Source organism: Gobio gobio, assembly GCF_949357685.1.
Source record: "Gobio gobio genome assembly, chromosome: 21".
NCBI lineage: Eukaryota > Metazoa > Chordata > Actinopteri > Cypriniformes > Gobionidae > Gobio > Gobio gobio.
The window spans coordinates 8367562-8389115 of record NC_137117.1 but is presented as its reverse complement, the minus strand read 5'-3'; the positions used below and the strand labels follow the sequence as shown (position 1 = coordinate 8389115).

At 43.3% G+C, this 21554-nt stretch overlaps 1 protein-coding gene across 1 annotated transcript in view; it reads left to right on the top strand.

The window, feature by feature from the left end:
- cc2d2a (coiled-coil and C2 domain containing 2A) overlaps positions 1 to 21554 on the top strand; it is a 77175-nt gene that overhangs the window by 43637 nt on the left and 11984 nt on the right. The window contains exons 30-35 of the mRNA XM_079802773.1: positions 8794 to 8892; positions 10387 to 10563; positions 14277 to 14480; positions 14560 to 14649; positions 14735 to 14848; positions 19795 to 19929. Coding sequence (XP_079658899.1) covers positions 8794 to 8892; positions 10387 to 10563; positions 14277 to 14480; positions 14560 to 14649; positions 14735 to 14848; positions 19795 to 19929 — 819 coding nt within the window. The remainder of the gene's footprint in view (positions 1 to 8793; positions 8893 to 10386; positions 10564 to 14276; positions 14481 to 14559; positions 14650 to 14734; positions 14849 to 19794; positions 19930 to 21554) is intronic.

Genomic DNA, 21554 nt, shown 5'->3' with positions numbered 1-21554 from the left:
TGGTCCGATGACCCAGTCAGTTGTGATTGGTATAGTCTGTGCAGATATTTTCGGAAACGGAACGCCCATCAAAGTCTTATAGTGACAGTAATTTGTTAATATGTGTCAGGAGTTATGAATATGAAAACCGCGTCGGTACCGTTTGATTGTAATATGAGCCTCAGCTGATCTCATTCATAAAAAACTCCTCTATTCTCCTCACGAAGACTCGCGACAAATCAACATCCCTCAGGGCTTTTAGTTCAAAAGTGTGCAGATGAGGAGACATATTGATAGATTCTCATATGTCTGTGTCAAATTTCTAAACAGAGGAGTATTTTTTATTCAATACTTCCTCAAAATGCGCAGATGTAGCCTAATCATGAGCGGTTGAGTCTCTTATGTGTTGTTTTCAATTCATCCTGGCAGCCGGAGGGCGCTCTGTGCACATGTAGTCCATATATACAGACGAAGAAGATACCATGTGCCATAATAGAAGTCCATAATAAAAGCTTCCTGAGATCGCGAAACATGCAAATAGAGACATTTGAAGATAATAAACACACAATCACGATGATGTATGGTTTGTCTTCAAGCCACTTAGTCTTCAAATGCTCATCCTTGGGCAGATGAAAAGTTTGCTTTTGAGTCACACTTCAGAACACAGCGTCTCGTCTCCATGATGTTTTCTAGTTTTCACTGGCGTCTCGTCTCCATGATGTTTTCTGTCTCCATGATGTTTTCTAGTTTTCACTGGCGTCTCGTCTCCATGATGTTTTCTAGTTTTCACTGGCGTCTCGTCGCCATGATGTTTTCTAGTTTTCACTGGCGTCTCGTCTCCATGATGTTTTCTAGTTTTCACTGGCGTCTCGTCTCCATGATGTTTTCTAGTTTTCACTGGCGTCTCGTCTCCATGATGTTTTCTAGTTTTCACTGGCGTCTCGTCTCCATGATGTTTTCTAGTTTTCACTGGCGTCTCGTCTCCATGATGATGTTTTCTAGTTTTCACTGGCGTTTCGTCTCCATGATGTTTTCTAGTTTTCACTGGCGTCTCGTCTCCATGATGTTTTCTAGTTTTTACTGGCGTCTCGTCTCCATGATGTTTTCTAGTTTTCACTGGCGTCTCGTCTCCATGATGTTTTCTAGTTTTCACTGGCGTCTCGTCTCCATGATGTTTTCTAGTTTTCACTGGCGTCTCGTCTCCATGATGTTTTCTAGTTTTCACTGGCGTCTCGTCTCCATGATGTTTTCTAGTTTTCACTGGCGTCTCGTCTCCATGATGTTTTCTAGTTTTCACTGGCGTCTCGTCTCCATGATGTTTTCTAGTTTTCACTGGTGTCTCGTCGCCATGATGTTTTCTAGTTTTCACTGGCGTCTCGTCTCCATGATGTTTTCTAGTTTTCACTGGCGTCTCGTCTCCATGATGTTTTCTAGTTTTCACTGGCGTCTCGTCTCCATGATGTTTTCTAGTTTTCACTGGCGTCTCGTCTCCATGATGTTTTCTAGTTTTCACTGGCATCTCGTCTCCATGATGTTTTCTAGTTTTCACTGGCGTCTCGTCTCCATGATGTTTTCTAGTTTTCACTGGCGTCTCGTGGCCATGATGTTTTCTAGTTTTCACTGGCGTCTCGTCTCCATGATGTTTTCTAGTTTTCACTGGCGTCTCGTGGCCATGATGTTTTCTAGTTGGAAGAGGCGGTGGAAGAGGCGGTCGCAGCGCACCTTTGCCCGCCTTCTGGTTGGCGCTCAAAGGCTGCCCTCCCGTCTAAGGCCTGCAGAGTGACGTCATCGCTGATCGGCCGCGCTTTCGCTGCCTCCGGTCAAGCTGCGTCCGCTCTGCACTCTATGGCCGTGCTGCAAATCCTCCAAGCTAATCTCCTCCGCGACCTGGACGAGAAATGCTGTGACGCTGAGTTAATCACGGATTTGCGAAGCGCGACGGATCTCTCCCTTCGCGCCACCAAGACCGCAGCACAGGCCCTCGGACGCTCTATGGCCTCCCTCACGGTAGCTGAGCGCCACCTCTGGCTCACGCTCGCGGACATGCGAGAAACAGAGCGCGCGGCCTTCCTAAACGCCCCGCTCTCTCCGTCTGGGTTTTTCGGACCAGCGGTCAAGGGGATCGTCGACCGTTTCTCCGAAGTGCAGAAAACGACGCAGGCCATGAACCTTTTCCTGCCTCGACGCCCCGGCGCTAGCAATAGCTCCGCTGCTCGCCGTCCTCGTGACCAGCCAGCAACGAGCTCTGCGCAGCGCCCAGCGCGGCCCCCTTCGTCTCAGAGAAGACCGAGCGGCCGCCCCAGATCGCGCTCTTCCAGCCGTGGTAAGCCGCCTCCACCTCGGGGCCCCCGGCCTAGGATCACGCTGAAGCCCGAGCCTCCAAAGTCCTCCTAGCAGGAGGCGAGAAACGACGGTTAAGTCCCGCCGCGGCCGGACCACCGTCAAAACTCTTTTTCCTGTCAGCCCCCACCACTGTGGCTGCTGCAGATGGATTTCACGCAGCCAACGAGCCGGCAAAAATGCCTTCTCGCCTGTCAATAACCGCCGTTTTTACGGCGAACCAGAGAAATCACAAAAGTTGCATTATTTCTGGTCGCACGGCTCGCGCCGTATGTGTTTCAAATGCAGTAAATGTGCCCACTTTTCTGTGTTCACCCCTGCACACAAGCACTATAAACCCTGTGTCCCCCACTCACATAAAGCGGCCACCGGCCGCTCGAGTGCTAGAGTTAGGTCACGTGTCCGCTTGTTTGCGTCCACGACTAACCACCACACGCGCTGTCACACAGCCACTCTTAACCGGTCATGTTCCACGCGTAAGAGTTGTGCCCGCTCAAACGCGCTCACACATTTTCGCGAACATTATGCCTCAGGCGCCACGCGCCGCGCCACACACCATTTGTTTTCCGCCCAGGGTGGCCGGAGCGATGAGTGTAGGGCCGCACACAAGCCACTCCCCGCTCGAAGCGGCAGAGATGCAGTGTGTAGGGCGGCCAGCCATCGCGAGCGATCGGCTGGCCCACAGCACAGAGAGCGCGCGCACTGCGCCCGCCCCTCCTATACAGGCCGTCAAACCCGCGAAGCGCGGCGTTTCGAGCCCGGAGGCCGTTCTATCCCGTGTGGCGCACGCGAGAGCGTGGGAAGCCATTCCGGGTGTATCAGAATGGGTGCTGAAAACAGTGAAGCACGGGTACACTCTGCAGTTTGCTCGCCGCCCTCCGCGCTTCTGTGCGCGTACAGAGACGAGAGTGAGCGAGGAAGTAGCACATCTACTTCGAGCAGAAATAGCCACGCTGCTGTGCAAAGGGGCTATAGAACCGGTTCCCCACTCTATGAGCGAGTCAGGTTTTTACAGCCGGTATTTTCTCGTGCCAAAAAGGGATGGGTCGCTCAGACCGATTCTGGATCTGAGGCGTCTGAACAAAGCTCTTATGAAAAGATCGTTCAAGATGCTCACGACCAAGCAGATCCTCGCGCATATTCGCCCGAGAGACTGGCTAATCTCCCTAGATTTGAAAGATGCATATTTTCAAATCAAGATAACGCCGCGTCACAGGCCATTCTTACGATTCGCCTTCGACGGCCAGGCTTATCAATACACCGTCCTTCCGTTCGGCCTGTCACTAGCACCCCGTACATTTACGAAGTGCATGGACGCGGCCCTCGCTCCTCTGAGAAATCGAGGGATGCGAGTATTGAACTATCTGGACGATTGGCTCATCCTGGCGCAGTCGGAGGCCGAGCTCCTCGCCCACAGGGCAATGCTGCTCAGCCATCTGGACAGCCTAGGGCTCACGGTCAATTGGACCAAGAGCTCATTAGTGCCCACGCAATCAACCTCATTTCTGGGTTTGAATCTGGACACTGTGGCAATGTCAGCCCGCCTGTCACCCCATCGCGCGCGCCAAGTTCGGCGCATGGCTGCGTACTTTCGGCCGGGCAAAATCGCACCTCTCAAGCTGTTTCAGAGGATGCTGGGACGTATGGCCTCAGCTGCAGCTGCGCTCCAGCTGGGCTTAATGCGCATGCGCCCGCTGCAATGCTGGTTAAACGCCCGAGTGCCTCACAGGGCCTGGGCGTCCGGTGGCTTCAGGATCAGAGTGACTCAGGGCTGCGTGTCAGCCCTAGAGCCCTGGTTAGTAGCCGACTGGTACCAGAGGGGAGTGACGATGGGAGCCATCTCACACCGCAAGGTCATCTCGACGGACGCCTCCACCACGGGTTGGGGCGCCGTTTTCGAGGGCAGATCAGCCTCGGGCCTTTGGTCGAGCGAGGAAAAACTCCTACACATAAACTGTTTGGAGATGATAGCGGTAGAGAACGCGCTCAAGCAGTTTCTCCCGCTTATACGAGGACACCATGTGTTAGTCCGGTCGGACAACACCACAGTGGTGTCCTACGTGAACCGGCAGGGCGGTGTCAGGTCCAGAGGTCTGGGCAAACTGACAGAACGCCTGCTCGTGTGGGCACACAGCTCGCTGCGCTCGTTGAGAGCTGCGCACGTGCCGGGCCACCTCAATGTGGGTCCGGACAAGCTGTCCAGGGGCCTCATTCTCCCAGGAGAATGGTCCCTGCACCCCCAGACAGTCCAGCTGGTATGGCGCCTGTTCGGCAGAGCGGAGCTCGACCTCTTTGCAACAAAAGAGAACGCCCGCTGCCCGACGTTTCTATCCAAAAGCGAGGATGCGCTGTCCCAAACTTGGCCCAGCCTCCCGCTGTATGCTTTCCCGCCGATCTCCCTATTGCCTCAGGTCATAGCGAAAATCAGGGAAACGCGCCGTCCGGTGCTCCTTATAGCACCGCGCTGGGAGAACCAGATTTGGTACCCAGAGCTGGTGAAGCTGTCGCACTCACCCCCCTGGCCAGTTCCGCTGAGAGCAGACCTTCTCTCTCAAGCAGGAGGGTCAGTTTGGCATCCCCATCCAGAGCGATGGTCTCTGCATGTATGGGTGACCAACGGATACCCGTTGACCTGCCCGAAGGGGTTATGAACACGATTTCACACTCTAGAGCCCCCTCGACGAGGCGGTTATATAGTTCTAAGTGGTCGGTGTTCACTGAGTGGTGTGTTTCCAAGGGATTGGACCCACAGCAATGTGGAGTCCAGCGGGTGCTCTCCTTCCTACAAAAGAGCTTTTGGAATTGGGCAGGTCCCCTTCCACGCTCAAAGTGTATGTGGCGGCTATAGCAGCGTTCGCTCAGACGACGCTAGGTAGCACGCTAGGAAGGAACGAGCTCATCGTCCGTTTCCTCAGAGGAGCCAGACGGATGAATCCCCCGCGGCCCCAGTCGGTTCCTATATGGGATCTGGCCTTGGTCCTAGAGGCCCTGAAGGCTCATCCCTTTGAACCGCTCGAGACTGTGGAACCAAGGTTCCTTTCGCTAAAAACCGCGTTTCTGATAGCTCTGGCTTCAGTGAAACGCGTGGGGGATCTACACGCGCTCTCAGTGAGCCCGACGTGTATGGAGTTCGGTCCTAATGACTCTAAGGTCATTCTCAGACCGAGGCATGGTTATGTCCCCAAAGCGATCGGCACTCCCTTCAGGGCGCAGATTATCTCCCTCTCGGCTCTGCCAGCATCCGATGAGGGGGACGGTGGCAATTTCCTCTGCCCTGTCAGGGCATTGAGGGTTTATGTCACACGCTCCGCCGCCTTCAGGCGTTCTGAGCAGCTATTTGTTTCGTTTGGTGGGCGCACTAAAGGTCTCGCCTCCTCGAAACAGACCCTGTCCAGGTGGATAGTGGACGCGATTGCAACTGCATACGCTTCCAAACACCTGCAGTGCCCGCTAGGTGTCAGAGCACACTCCACCAGAGGCATGGCCTCTTCGTGGGCTTGGGCCAGAGGGATTTCCATCCACGATATCTGTATGGCGGCAGGCTGGGCCTCCCCGTCTACGTTCGTGAGATTTTACAATCTGGAAGTTCCTGCCTTACAGGCGAAAGTGTTATCAGTTCAATAGGGCCGTTGGTTGTGCCCAGTGATTCTGCGCAGACATAGCTCACATACTGGTAGTAATTTCGGTACTAGGCTCATGTGAATTTGAAGGAGACCGGCGGTGCCGTTCCCTCATTTATGAGACGAGCTGTTGTGAGTTTGAAGGTGACCGGCGGTGCCGTTACCTCACTCATATAACAAGATATTGTGAATTTGAAGGCGACCGGCGTTGCCGCTCCCTCATTCATGAGACAAGGTGTGGTGAATTTGAAGGAGACCGGCAGGTGCCGTTCCCTCATTCATGGGACAGGGTGTTGTAACCACCCGTCGTAAACCACCCGTCAGTTCGAATGAAGTGTCTGTATATATGGTGGCCCGTTTTCCTTACCGGCCACCCTGCCCGAGCAGTGTTATGGTCCCCGGTTCCCTGGGATACATATGCTGTATGCGAGGCGCGCACGGCGTTGACAATATGTTCCCGTGGCGTAAGGAACTTACGCAATACGAGAGAACCTCTCGTAAGAGAACGATACTCGGTTACTTAACGTAACCTCGGTTCTCTCTAGAAGAGGGAACGAGTATTGCGTTCCTTGCCGTGCGCCCCGCGGGCTTTTACGCTTCAGAACTACGAAAACCGAATATGCAGCCCGTGAGCCCTGCTTATATACACGTGGCCACGCCCCACCTGTAGGCAAATGAAGCCAGGTGGGCGCGAAGCGCCCTCATTGGTCGCCACGTCACGCGGGCTCACCGATAGGCTGCTGCAGTTGCCAGCAGAGCAGCCAATAGCACGCTGGAATAGCCTGCTATGGTCTGCCAGGCTGCCGCACTGCGTTGACAATGTTACAAAATTAAGGATAATTTTGGGTTTTTCAGAAATCTCGAAGAAAGAATACTTTCCCGTAGCGTAAGGAACTTACGCAATACTCGTTCCCTCTTCTAGAGAGAACCGAGGTTACGTTAATTAACCGAGTATCGTTTTCACTGGCGTCTCGTCTCCATGATGTTTTCTAGTTTTCACTGGCGTCTCGTCGCCATGATGTTTTCTAGTTTTCACTGGCGTCTCGTCTCCATGATGTTTTCTAGTTTTCACTGGCGTTTCGTCTCCATGATGTTTTCTAGTTTTCACTGGCGTCTCGTCTCCATGATGTTTTCTAGTTTTCACTGGCGTCTCGTCTCCATGATGTTTTCTAGTTTTCACTGGCGTCTCGTCTCCATGATGTTTTCTAGTTTTCACTGGCGTCTCGTCTCCATGATGTTTTCTAGTTTTCACTGGCGTCTCGTCTCCATGATGTTTTCTAGTTTTCACTGGCGTCTCATCTCCATGATGTTTTCTAGTTTTCACTGGTGTCTCGTCTCCATGATGTTTTCTAGTTTTCACTGGCGTCTCGTCGCCATGATGTTTTCTAGTTTTCACTGGCGTCTCGTCTCCATGATGTTTTCTAGTTTTCACTGGCGTCTCGTCTCCATGATGTTTTCTAGTTTTCACTGGCGTCTCGTCTCCATGATGTTTTCTAGTTTTCACTGGCGTTTCGTCTCCATGATGTTTTCTAGTTTTCACTGGCGTCTCGTCTCCATGATGTTTTCTAGTTTTCACTGGCGTCTCGTCTCCATGATGTTTTCTAGTTTTCACTGGCGTCTCGTCTCCATGATGTTTTCTAGTTTTCACTGGTGTCTCGTCTCCATGATGTTTTCTAGTTTTCACTGGCGTCTCGTCGCCATGATGTTTTCTAGTTTTCACTGGCGTCTCGTCTCCATGATGTTTTCTAGTTTTCACTGGCGTCTCGTCTCCATGATGTTTTCTAGTTTTCACTGGCGTCTCGTCGCCATGATGTTTTCTAGTTTTCACTGGCGTCTCGTCTCCATGATGTTTTCTAGTTTTCACTGGCGTCTCGTCTCCATGATGTTTTCTAGTTTTCACTGGCGTCTCGTCTCCATGATGTTTTCTAGTTTTCACTGGCGTCTCGTCTCCATGATGTTTTCTAGTTTTCACTGGCGTCTCGTCTCCATGATGTTTTCTAGTTTTCACTGGCGTCTCGTCTTCATGATGTTTTCTAGTTTTCACTGGCGTCTCGTCTCCATGATGTTTTCTAGTTTTCACTGGCGTCTCGTCTCCATGATGTTTTCTAGTTTTCACTGGCGTCTCGTCTTCATGATGTTTTCTAGTTTTCACTGGCGTCTCGTCTCCATGATGTTTTCTAGTTTTCACTGGCGTCTCGTCTCCATGATGTTTTCTAGTTTTCACTGGCGTCTCGTCGCCATGATGTTTTCTAGTTTTCACTGGCGTCTCGTCTCCATGATGTTTTCTAGTTTTCACTGGCGTCTCGTCTCCATGATGTTTTCTAGTTTTCACTGGCGTCTCGTCTCCATGATGTTTTCTAGTTTTCACTGGTGTCTCGTCGCCATGATGTTTTCTAGTTTTCACTGGCGTCTCGTCTCCATGATGTTTTCTAGTTTTCACTGGCGTCTCGTCTCCATGATGTTTTCTAGTTTTCACTGGCGTCTCGTCTCCATGATGTTTTCTAGTTTTCACTGGCGTCTCGTCTCCATGATGTTTTCTAGTTTTCACTGGCGTTTTGGAGCGCAATAAGTGGGCGTATCGTATTCAAATAACTTGACAAGTTGACGTCATCTAGTCAGAGAAAAAGCTTCGGTCTTCTAACGATTCTTAAAAATGACTCAGAGTCGACTCTTACTTTTGAAAGAAAACTATATATACGGTGCACTGTCATATTTCAAACTTTGCAGGATGTTTTTGTTCACTTAGATCTATGTTACACACTACATGAAAGGTACATTTCAAAATTCCATGATAGGTGCTCTTTAATCTTCACGATGCGATAATGACATGAGCGGTCTGTCTTAACCCCTTCAGGACGAGAGGGAGCGAGGAAACACTATTCACACCCGTATAGAGCGGCACTGGCTCGGCTCCATCAAGATTCCCTTCAGCACCATCTACCTGCAGTCTCGGGCAAGATAATACTTCATACAAACACTGGCTCGCTAGCATTTCATTTATCATCTCTTTCTGGGTGTGTTCACACATTTGACTAAAACAAACTCTGGTGCGATTGCTCTGTTAGTACAGGTCATTTGCATAAAAGCCGGTTCACTATAAAGATAACTATAATGATGACTATATTAGCATCCACACCAGTGGACGATATTGTTGTTTTTATTCTAAGCGCATACTTGTCTGCCGCTTAAAATGCTTAAGCTCTTTAAAGTAGGATGGATTCTGATTGGTTTTATCACTCATCAGCTGGAAAAAAGTCGTTCTGAAAGTGATTCCAATGGTATTGTTCATCTGTGTCTATGGTTATAGTTGGGATGTGGGTGTGCTATTCAGTTATATTAAGAACGATTTTTAGAACCATATCTTAATCGTTATAACGCTGCCATCCAAACCTTAGTGCGCACCAAAAAAATAGGATTTCCAATTTTTTTTGTTTTTAAAGTTTAGTTGAATTTCCAAATGCACTCTGGAGCGGTTCGAAGGAAATATGAACCCAACATGGATCAAAGACACCCTAAAAATGACAAAATGCTTAAGCACACCTGTTTTTTTCTCGTCATAGTCTTGATGTTGCCCATCACAGGCGTCAGAACAACGTCTCCTCGCAGCAGATCTTGGTTTGTGTGTGTGATGGAGGGATTCCTGACTCTTACACACTTTATAAGCGCTTCACGAGTTTTCACACCATCATATGTAGGCTACGCACATACAGCAAGCACATTTATCCCATCACACATTGCTTTGGAGGTTCCGTCATGAAATATGCGTAATAAAAACGGTTTTTGTTTTGTGTTTTTAGGTTCAGTGTTCGAAATGACAGTGTCAATGCTAAGCAAACCAGGACTAAATATGTGACGCTGGACCACAAAACCAGTAATTGAGATTTTTGTACATCACCTGAAAGCTGAATAATAGCTTTCCATTGATGTGTTGTTTGTTACGATAGGACAATATTTGGCCGAGATACAACTAAATCTGGAATCTAATGGTGCAAAAAAAACAAAAAATTGATAAAATCGTCTTTAAAGTTGTCCAAATGAAGTCCTTAGCAATGCATATTACTACTAATAATATTTCTTTATATATATATATTTACGGTAGGACATTTACTAAATATCTTCATGGAACATGATCTTTACTTAAAATCCTAATGATTTTTGGCATTAAAGAAAAATTGATAATTTTGACCCATATTTTGACCCATACAATGCATTGTTGGCAATTGCCACAAATATACCCGTGCGACTTATGACTGGTTTTGTGTGCCAGGGTCACATATGTCAATTTCTTTTTTAGTCCGCACCAAAATAACCAAGAGAACCGAACCACAAGTGTCGTGTGAACACACCCTTACATCTGATTGGCTGTTTTATTTCAGTAAAGCTGAAAATATCCAGGTCTGATTGATCGTGATCTTTGTTTAGTTGAATTGGTACGTTGTATGTTTAGATTGACGGGACGTTTAAGGTGTCCACTCCTCCAGTGCTGCTGGGATACAGTAAGGAGCGAAGCTTGGCCAGTGATGGTGGATACGACACCATCCGCAGCCTGAGCGAAGGAACCTTCCTCAGCCTCTTCATCACCATTGAACCCCAGCTGGTGCCTGGAGACACCATCAGAGAGAAGGTACAGGAGCCAAATCTGACAAATCATCATGTGCTATGTGACGATAAAAAATTAGCATATTTTAACTCTTATCTTAAGCAAAACAGCTTTTAGGAGTAAAGGAAGAGTTGTATGATTTTTTTTTTTCAGTATTGATTTTCTCTCTCTCTGTTCTTTCTTGTCTTTGGACTGCTTTTAATAGATGAAGGAAGTAAAGGTAACAGATTTGGAGTCTGATATCCTAGTTTTATTAAGGAATATTCTGGGACCAGTACAAGTACAGCATCTGCGAAATTGCAACAGAGGAAATATTTTCAACTTATTCCTCAGTTGCAATAAAATACACACTGTTTTTGGTGTGTCACCAAAACATTTAAACATTATCTGTGTTAATATAACATCAATGTGAAATTAGTAGCCTTGTCTGTGTAAAGTTATAATGCCAGTAAACTGGGAGATTTTCACATGATAATCACCACTATTTCAGAAAGGGACTGTTTACGTGGAGAAAAATCCACAGGAATCCTGAACTGTAGTCCTGTCGCTAAAAGGACGATTTAGAAACTTTACAGCTCAAAGAAAAAACATTTGATGTGGATCAATTATTAGAAGTGCTTTAAGCCGCACATTTCTATTTGAAACATTTCAGAATTGTCTTGCGCCATAGACTTCAATTGTATGTAAGTCAGAGCATTACATGATTTGTGTTTGTTTTCTCTAATGGAGAAAAATGCATCTGTGAGCATCATAGAGCTTTACTTGTATTGCTTGTAGCTGAACCCAGAACATCCCTGTAAGTGTTGTGTGTTAGAGGAGTTCTGTTTAGATCAGTAAGTTTAATAGCTCTCCATGTCAAATTTACTTGTTTATACACTGCCATTCAAAAGTTTAGGGTCAGTAAGATTTTTTTCTCTCAAGAAATGAATAGTTTTATTCAGCAGGGATGTCATAAAGTGATAGCAAACATGTTTATAATGTTGCAAAAGATTTCTGTTTCAAATAAATGCTGTTCTTTTATAAACTTTCTATTCATCATAAAATCTTGGAAAAAAATTTATGATGGTTTTCACACAAATATTGAAGCAGCCCAACTGTTTTCAACATATTTATAATAATAAGAAGTGTTGCTTGATCGTGTGGTTTCTGAAGGGTCGTGTAATGATGCTGAAAATTCAGCTTTGATCACAGGAATAAATTACATTTTACAAATATTAGAATGGAAAACTATGGAAGCTTGTTTCCGCCACTGAATAAAAAATAAAACGGGTAATTACGACTTATCTCATCTGACTTTTTTTCTCGTGATTGTGCGATATAAACTCGCAAATTGTGAAGAAAAGGTCAGAATTGTGAAATACGATTGCGAATTTCAGAATTGTAATTTATAAACACAATTGCAAGAAAACGAATCGAATTTGGATATAAAGTCAGAATTGTGAGAAAAAAATAAAAAATAATTATTCTGTGGCATAAACAAGCTTCCATAGAAAAAACATTTATTTGAAATTGTAATAATATTTCACAGTATTACTGCTTTTACTGTATTGGTGAGCATAAGAGATTTCTTTCAAAAACATAAAAAAATCATGCAGACCTGAAAAATGGTAGTGTATGTACTGAATCTAAGATTAGCAGCATTATGCTCAAATTCATGAACCCTCTGGTGCTCTTCGTTTAGGGGTTGCATTGGTTGTCTTTCCGGTCATAAGTGACCGGACACCTAAAAATTAAACTTCCTCCACCCCAGTAAAACCAATGCAATTTATTTTTCTTCAATAATATTTTTTCTTTTTAATTTTTGCATTTTGAGATGATTTGATGGTATTTTTTAATATTTATGCAATAATTATGGTCTATTTTTATCATTGAAAATTATACAAAAAAAAAATGTTACTACAAAATTATTGCAGTATTTCAGGTTAAAATAGAGACTAGGCCTTCAAAATAATTTTTTTGAAAGCAGATTAGCGCCCTCTTTTGGAATTATTTAAGAAATCATGTAACCCTGGGTGTAATCACTAGAGGTCTCTATGGAGAGGCTTGAGAATTCCCTAGTTCTCTTTTGAACACATTTAATTATTATTTTTTTGATGGATTTGAATTAGTGGTGGGCCGTTATCGGCGTAAACGTGAGACTCTTATTGGGCGATAAAAAAAAGATCGCCTTTAATCTATTCTCAAAGTTGGGTTGGGAGCTGGGTCTATACTACGCAAGCTATGATGACTTTCACCTTGATATTTTAGCGCGGATGTACACCTAGCCAAATTGCACTGTAGGGGGCGAGAGAACGAGTCTTCGAACCTTTGTGTATGCCTACTAGTGTTGTCAAAAATATCCATATTTCGCTAGTATCGATATTGAAATATCTGAAACGATACGATACTCATTTTCTACAGTATCGATACCAGCTGCGCTCTCCTCTCCTCTCCGACCGACAGCGAGTTGACACGCACCCGCCTCCTCTCATTCAGTCCAGTTTACCCTCTGAACATTGCGAACGCGTGTTCTGCTGGATTTTTCCTCATGACAGCGTGTTAGTATTGGTGTGACGGGTCTGAATTTCGCGCAGGGTTGCACATAATGTTAATTCTACTAATTCCCGCAGATTTCGGGCTCGCATCTGAAGCGCACACACACATACCGCAATAAAGCCGCCTCTGACATACAAGGGCAAAAATGAGCTAATTTTTCCAGTTTATTAATTGTCAAATACACTCAAAAATGTCTCAATGCCCATCTTGGTGAGTTTTAACGTAAACATAGTCGTAACCAGCTCACAGGAACAGTGTTTGGGATCCATGCGTGCGTCAGGTCTTAAAGGGACCGAAGTTATTTATTATTCAAACTACAAAAAGACAAACGATCACTTACGAGTACACATATTCTGAATGCCTTCAGCAGAATTCAAATGAGCCATTTAATCTAGATTAATTCCAAGATTACAGTGAGATTAATCTAGATTAAAAAAATGATCTATGCCCAGCCCACCACTAATTTGAATATATATTTAAAAAATCTCAAAGACTATTTATTATAAAGTTTTAGATATTTTTTTTGTTTGTTAGACACATAGATTTTTTTCTGTGAATTTCCTATGGGGGTCATTTTTGACCGAAGAGCACAAGTGGGAGTATTTTTTTACGACCACTTATCATGCTCGAATCCTGCCCTCTTTTTTGTATGTTTACATACCTAATGCTAGAAAAGTCACCAAGTTTCATATCATTCTGATGAAGCTGTGATTTAAAAAAATTCCAAATGTGGTTCATAGGCTCAGTTTTTCATAGGTGTGTGTGTGTATAAGTGTGCGTGTGTGTGTGTGAGTGGATGTGTTAATATCACACTCTTGATGTTTTAGAGTGTCACCCCTTTACTGCTGTGTACTTTTTTCAGCATTGTGGCCGATTTGTAGATTGTACACACAAATATTCGCTGAATTTTTGTGTTTTTGCCGATTTCCCATTAATTTCCTATGGCCGGTTTTTACGACCAATTAGCATGCTCGAATCATGACCCCATTTTTTTGTGTGTTTACATACCTAATGCTAGAAAAGTCACCAAGTTTCATATCATTCCGATGAAGCAGTGATTTTGAAAATTTCGAAACAGAAAATTTTCCGGTCAGAAATGACCGAAGAGCACCAGAGGGTTAAGTAAGACAAACAAAAAAATATCTCCCAGATGAGTGTAAAATCACTGTGCTAAATGACCTCTGACCTCTCTCTCCTCTCAGTTTGACACTCAGGAAGTTGAGCGTTTGCTGATAGCGAGCGAAGTCTTTGAGAAGGAGGCAAGTCGGCGTTTCCCCGACCGACCCTGTCTCACCACCGTCATCGACATCAACGGCAAAACCGTCTTCGTCACGCGCTTCATCCGGCCTCTGAACCCCCCGCAGGAGCTGCTGGACGCTTTCCCCAACAGCCCTCAGGAGACCGCGGTCCGTCCACACACACATCCTCTGTGTCACTGTGTTCTCTGTTGACGTTCTGTTCATCCTCCTGTCTGTCTCTCCTCAGGAGTTAGTTGCGCGATACGTGTCGCTCATTCCTTCTCTTCCAGACAGCGTGTCATTTGCGGGAGTCTGCGACTTATGGAGCACGTGCGACGTGAGCCGTTTCTTCTCATCATTTGATTCTGTTCTTTGAGTTTGCGTCATACATATGCTCGTTGTTTGATTTCTGCTGTTTTTAGCAATTCCTAACATTGCTAGCTGGAGATGAGGAGGAGCATGCTGTGCTGCTCTGTAACTACTTCCTGTCGATGGGGAAAAGGGCGTGGCTGATCATCGGCACCGCCATTCCTGAGGTAAGTCACAGGCCACTCAGCTAATTGGCTTATTTACACAGGTGAAATACAGTACCAATGTTTTCCCGCGGAATTGGGCTACTTCAACACGGCTGTTTTTCATGTCCTCGGGTTGGAGCGACTCCAATTATGTGATATTTAGCCCCGGGAAAGCGAATTTTAGCAGGCAACCCTACTAAAAAACACATATTTTACCCCCTAAACGCAATTGGGCTTGTTTTGGGCTAGTTTTGAGTAGCAATTGGGCGGATTTGTTGTGAAAACCTGGCAACCGTGTCCAGTACTTTCATTAGGAATCCACACCATCAGGAATGTCACACGAGGACGAAAGATTTTCACACACAGATTTTGCATCAGGTTCAAGTTGGCTGTTGACAATAAACATGGATCTTTTTTGCCCTCAAAATGTTGCACAATGTGGTGAATTGGCATGACCCACTTGAACCTGATGCAAAATCTGTGTGTGAAAATCTTTCGTCCTCGTGTGACATTTTGCAGAAATTTTGCTAATATGTGACCACATCTGAAAGAATTGGTGGAAAGCCACATCTTTCTCAACTCTGTCCCTGTTTACTCCTGGTATTAAGATGTGTTTTGGTCGTTCAGATCACAAGTGGGCGAGGGAGACATTCCTGTTCACACCTGGTGTTTTAATCCGTCTCTTTTGGCTGTTCGCACACATTTGACCACATGAGTGTTTACACTACGAAAGCAATCCAGTCTAATGTGTTTTCCACTACCTCTAGGAGTGGTCAAAAGCGGACAAGCACTAAAAGTTTTAGACTCCGTTTACGCCTGTATTTAGTGTCGTCCACTTGTGATCCGATCTACCGAACGCATCTTAAAGGGTTAGTTCACCCAAAAATGAAACTTCTGTCATTAATTCCTAACCCTCATGTCGTTCCAAACCCGTAAGACCTTCGTTCATCTTCTGAACACAGATGAAGATATTTTTGATGAAATCCGAGAGCTCTCTGACCCTCCATAGACAGCAATGTAATGAACACTTTTAAGGTCCAGAAAGGCAGTAAAGACATAGTTAAAATAGTCCATGTGACTCCAGTGGTTCAACCTTAAAGGAACTGTATGTAAGAAATGTATTTCAATTAATCATAAAATGGCCCTGATATGTCACTAGACATTAAGAAATCATGTTAATTTCAAATACTTATATCACTGACAACGGTTGTCCGGCCAAGATATTGTCATTTTAAAAGTGAAGTTGCAGCCCTCAACTGATGTTGATGTTGACATGTTGTGTTTTGGCCTGAAGCGCCACCCTCCACCTATCTACCAATCACGAAGTCCGTAGTGTTTCTGCATTCGGGTTGCCAGCTCTGCTCTAGTTACCACAGCTGCACCTACAAACTTTTTGGATAAACAATGTCTAACTTTACGAAACCTAAACGACCTCGTTATGAATCAGAAAAACGTTGTGACAGTGTCCGAGATAAAACAAGGATTTGTATAAGAGATGCCTTTGAAAGATGGAGACGGCTGAAAACGGAGAATAATTTGAAGACTGATGCCAACGTTGCTAATTTTCTCCTGGACAGGTAAGGTTCATCTATGTTTGGCTAACTTGTACTTAATGTAAATGGACATTTCAAATATTCATGACAGTCGAACAAAGTTATGCATGTTCGTGCAAAGTAACGTTAGGTTAGCGCAGATGGAGGAGGTGGGTCATTGAATTGAAAAGGTAACGTTAAGGAATTGTTTGGTAAATAAAAACGGCGAGTCGTCACTCATTGCTAACATTAGTAATGCATTATCAGAGTCATTATGCTGGGACGCTGAGGAAAACAACATTAGCACGCCTATTATGGCAATGTGAAAACGTATTTGAGACAGTAGCCTAACGTTACCTCGGTAAAAATTATTCCTCATTCGTTCTTCGCATATATAGTGGACAAAACATGCTGCAAGTTGACCTGTATGACGATTGCTAATGTTATTTAGCTTTGCTGTAATTTTACTATAGTATTTTTTCATGTGGGAATGTACTGTCACATACGAGCGTTCATATTTACGATTATATTTGGCTAATCGCCATTAGTAAATTTTTGCGATTCATAATTACTTCACAAAACATTGCTCTTGAAGCATAAACATAATTAACAGAAAGAAAAAAAATCTTACTGTGTACGACTCGTCACTTGCCATTGAAAGCTCCTTGTAGCAGCCTATGTTCCTGCTGGATCCTGCAGGCTATCTGGCAACCTCGAGTCAGGGGGGGGGGAGCGGAGATACACCGCTCTACAGTCATTTGAAAGTGATTGCAGTACCAGTTTTGGCCACAGTCCTACATACAGCTCCTTTAATGTTATGAAGCCACAAGAATACTTTTTTGTGCGCAAAAAACAAACAAAAATAACGACTTTATTCTACGATCTCTTCTCTTCAACGTCATTCTCCTACACTATTTACATAAGCACCACGACGCATGCATGTGATGCTCAGCCAATAGTGAGCCGCCATTCTGCGAATAGCCCAACAACATGAATGATAGACAGGGAAGAGAGGAGATCGTTGAATAATGTCGTTATTTGTGTTTTTTTTTGCGCACGAACAGTATTCTCGTGGCTTCATAACATTAAGGTTGAACCACTGGAGTCACATGGACGATTTTAACCATGTCTTTACTGCCTTTCTGGACTTTGAAAGTGGTCGTTGCGTAGCTGTGGGATCAGAGAGCTCTCGGATTTCATCAGAATTATTTTCATGTGTTCTGAAGATGAACAGAGGTCTTTTGCGGGTTTAGAACGACATGAGGGTGAGGAATTAATGACAGAAGTTTCATTTTTGGGTGCAGTGTTAATTCTGAAAGCACATTTTGATTTAGTTTTAGTCATAGTCTTTTGACTAAAATGCCATTTAGTTTTAGTCATATTTTAGTCACCTGAATTGTTTTTAGTTTTAGTCTAGTTTTAGTCGAATAAATATCATAAGATTTTAGTCTAATGAGTTTAGTTAAATTGTAATACATTAATAAGCATTTAAAGGTAGGGTAGGTAGGATTTGGTTAAAAAACTTTTTTTCCAAATTTGTTTAAACCTTCTTTATATATCAATACATAATTAAAATGTAAGTACTCAGAAAAAGAAAGTATAAAAATTGAGTGTCTGTAGACCTCTCACGACTGTTTTAAAGACAGCTCATTATTTCCATTCACTCCACCTTCTCCCTTCTGGGCTCTTTCCAAAGCCACGCCCCCAAAACACATGAACGCGATACGCCGACCGCGATCAGCTCAGCTGACGCATTATTTACCTGAGACGAGCGGAGAAGAAGTGCATGTAGTGACATCATGTCAGAATCACATGTAATAAAAAATCTAACTTTATCATTATGAATATAAACAAATAAGATGTCTTTTAGTACTCACTATCAAGCTAGAATAACGATACTGGTAAAGTTTAAAATACACACACAACACAGTGTCTACGACACACATACAAGATAAAAACATCAACATAAACATTGGTAGAGTATATAAAAACAAACCAAAGGTGGAAATAAACGTGCAGGTAAAGTTCGCGGTGAACATGGTAAAAGAGTTTAGACAGAGGGTAGTAGCTAAAGCTAACTTAGTTCTAAAAAAAGTTCCTGGATGCGGTGTACCAGCTTTTACACATGCATTTTGTTATCTAAAGTTACATTTTGCGAAATTCAACATGACAGCGATCAACTTAAGCTAAGCATATTGAGTATTTATCATCTGTACTAATGGTTCGCTAAGTGTATAACATTGTAACTTTATGCTAAGTAATGTTATGTTAGCTATATTAGGCAGCTACGAGTGCTAGTGATACATGCTTCATGAAAACATAAACCAAAAAAATGTATAATCAACATGAAAGATTACCTGTCCAGCAGAAATACAGCCTCCTGAACTCCTCAAATCAAACGGGTGCGCCAGGGTTGCCAGGTTTTCACAACAAAATCCGCCCAATTGCTACTCAAAACTAGCCCAAAACAAGCCCAATCGTGTTTCTCCGGTAAAAATCGCGTTTGGGGGGTAAAATACGTCTTTTTGGTAGGGCTGCCTGCTAAAATTCGCAAATCCCGGGGCAAAATATCACATAATTGGGGTCGCTTCAACCCGCGGACATGAAAAACAGCCCGCGGCAACAGTGTAGAAGTAGCCCGACTCGGCAACACTGGTGCGCATGTGGGCAGATCCTGGAGCAAAAGCGGCGGTTGCCATGGTAACGAGAGAGAGTGACAGGCGCCCAAGCCAATCGCTTGTTTCGGCCCGAACGAAAATAATGAGCGGTGTTTATTGCAGATTAAAAAGTCTAGAGTCACTCGATTTTTATACTCTCTTTTTCAGAGTACTTACATTTTAATTATGTATTGACATATAAAGAAAGTTTAAACAAATTTGGACAAAAGTGTTTTAGATCATTCTTACCTACCCTACCTTTAAGCCTTACATAACCGACTGTCACTTGAACTGACATTTTGACATCATTTTGTTTTTTTACATTAAAAATACACAAAATGCGGCTCAATTCACTTTTTGTTTGTTTTTTTAAAAACATCTACAGTATATAGTTTTTATAACTTTGTAGTAGGGCATATCAGGTTATGCTAAAGCTTTTTTCTTTTTTTTTCAGTTAACATTTATTTAATTTCAAGTAATGAAGATTTTTTTAAATGGTTTTAGTTAACTATTATAACCCTGATACTTTGATAATTTATTGAATATGTGTCAAATACTGTTCTTTCCTCCTGACAATGAATTAAATGGGAATAGTTTACTGTGTAACCAAAAACGAATATATAATGCGCGACTTTTAATTAGAAACAAGCTCGTGAACTAACGTTTTAATACCAGGTGTAAACAGGGCGTGTGTTTGTGAGACTATGGCAACATTAATCACTGTAGATGGACATGTGTTTTTGTTTTATGCATGCATGGGTTTGTGTCATTGTTTCAGGGCGCCACAGCGTACGTGTTGACGTATGAGCAGAACCGCTATCTGATCTGGAATCCCAGCACTGGGCAGCACTACGGACAGTATGACATATTCTGCCCCCTACAGACCATCGGCTGCCTGATCAACTCAGACAACGTTAGTAAAACCAAACAACACTCCTATAATTGACTTCATATGGACATTGTTCTGTGCAAAAATACATATTACAATCCATTTAAAATACTGGTCAAAAGTTTGGAATAATTAAGATTTTGTATAGTTTTTAAAAACAAATTTCTTATTCTCACCAAGGTTGCATTTATATTATTAAAAATACAGTAAAACAGCAATATTGTCAAATATCATAAAAATTTCAAATAACAGTTTTCTGTGTGATTATAAGTTAAAATGAAATGTATTCCTGTCATCAAAGCTGAATGTTCATAATCATTACTCCAGTCTTCAGCGTCACATGATCCTTCAGAAATCATTCTAATATGCTGATTTGGTGCTCAAGAAATATTTATGATTATTATCAGTGTTGAAAACAGGGGTGGTGGGGATCTTTGGGGGCTCATGCACCTGCTCTTTTTCTATATGAATAAAAAATGCCCCTCTCAGCAATTATCAACAATAATATAGTGGGGAATAAAACAAAATGCATTTCAATTATAATTAATATGACAATCAGTACGTTTACATGGACAACAATACTCCGATATTAATCTGATTAAGACAATACTCTGATTAAGAAACTACCATGTAAACAGCGATTTCTAATTACCTTAATCCGGTTAAAGCCATACTCGAAGTAAACCAAATTCGAATTAAGACATGTGGAGTATGCCCATTTTAGTCGCATTATCGAAGTGCGTTGTAGACATGTACACACCTTAATCTAACTATACGCCGTGTAGGAGTTTTCGCCGCATTTTGTGACAGGACACACACACACACCAGGCAAGGGCAGAGGGGAGGGCTTTGGGGGCTCGAGCCCCTGCCCTTTTTAAAAATTTATCAAAACTGCCCCTCTCAACAATCATCAATAGGCCTAATATTGTGACAAATGTGACCCTGTCTGTGAAAACCCAGCTAAAGTAATTTTTTGGTGATTCACTGTTTTATACATAAAATCATCCTACATAATGTAAAGAACATTCTGTGAAAATATAACCTTGATATCTTTAATATTGACCGAGTAAGACCATGTCAAAAATTATTTGAATTTCGGCCTCAGAAAATCATGATTTTGAGAAATTCCAATTTTAAAATCAAGCTTATTTTTAAAATTGCAAAACATTTTAACCATTATTATTCTGACTACGTGCCATATACCACATAAAAGCTAAGATTCTCCCATTTTCAGTGATATAAGACAGATTTATGGGAAAATTCTTAGAGTAAAACAAGTCTATTTATTATGATGTGCATGTCCAAAAAGCGTGAAACATTGAAACGAATGGGGGCACCACAAGAGCTTGATTTACTAAGTCAGTTCACTCTAATGATTTGTAGACTATAACTTTATTAGTAAAATGAAATCAGTAGAAAATGTAATTAATAGGCCTATATATATCCATTAATATATAAAACATCCATAGAAAATCTCACTGTGTAACATTTGTAAAGTAAATCTAATGCCCTACCAAGTGAACAGGTTAGTCTTAAACTTTGTAAAGTTAGTTATAACTGTGAATCTTCACGTTTCGATTAGATTATGATTCATTATGATTTTTTCATGGCTCATTGCGCTTAAAGTGCAGGACGTGCTTTATGTAAAA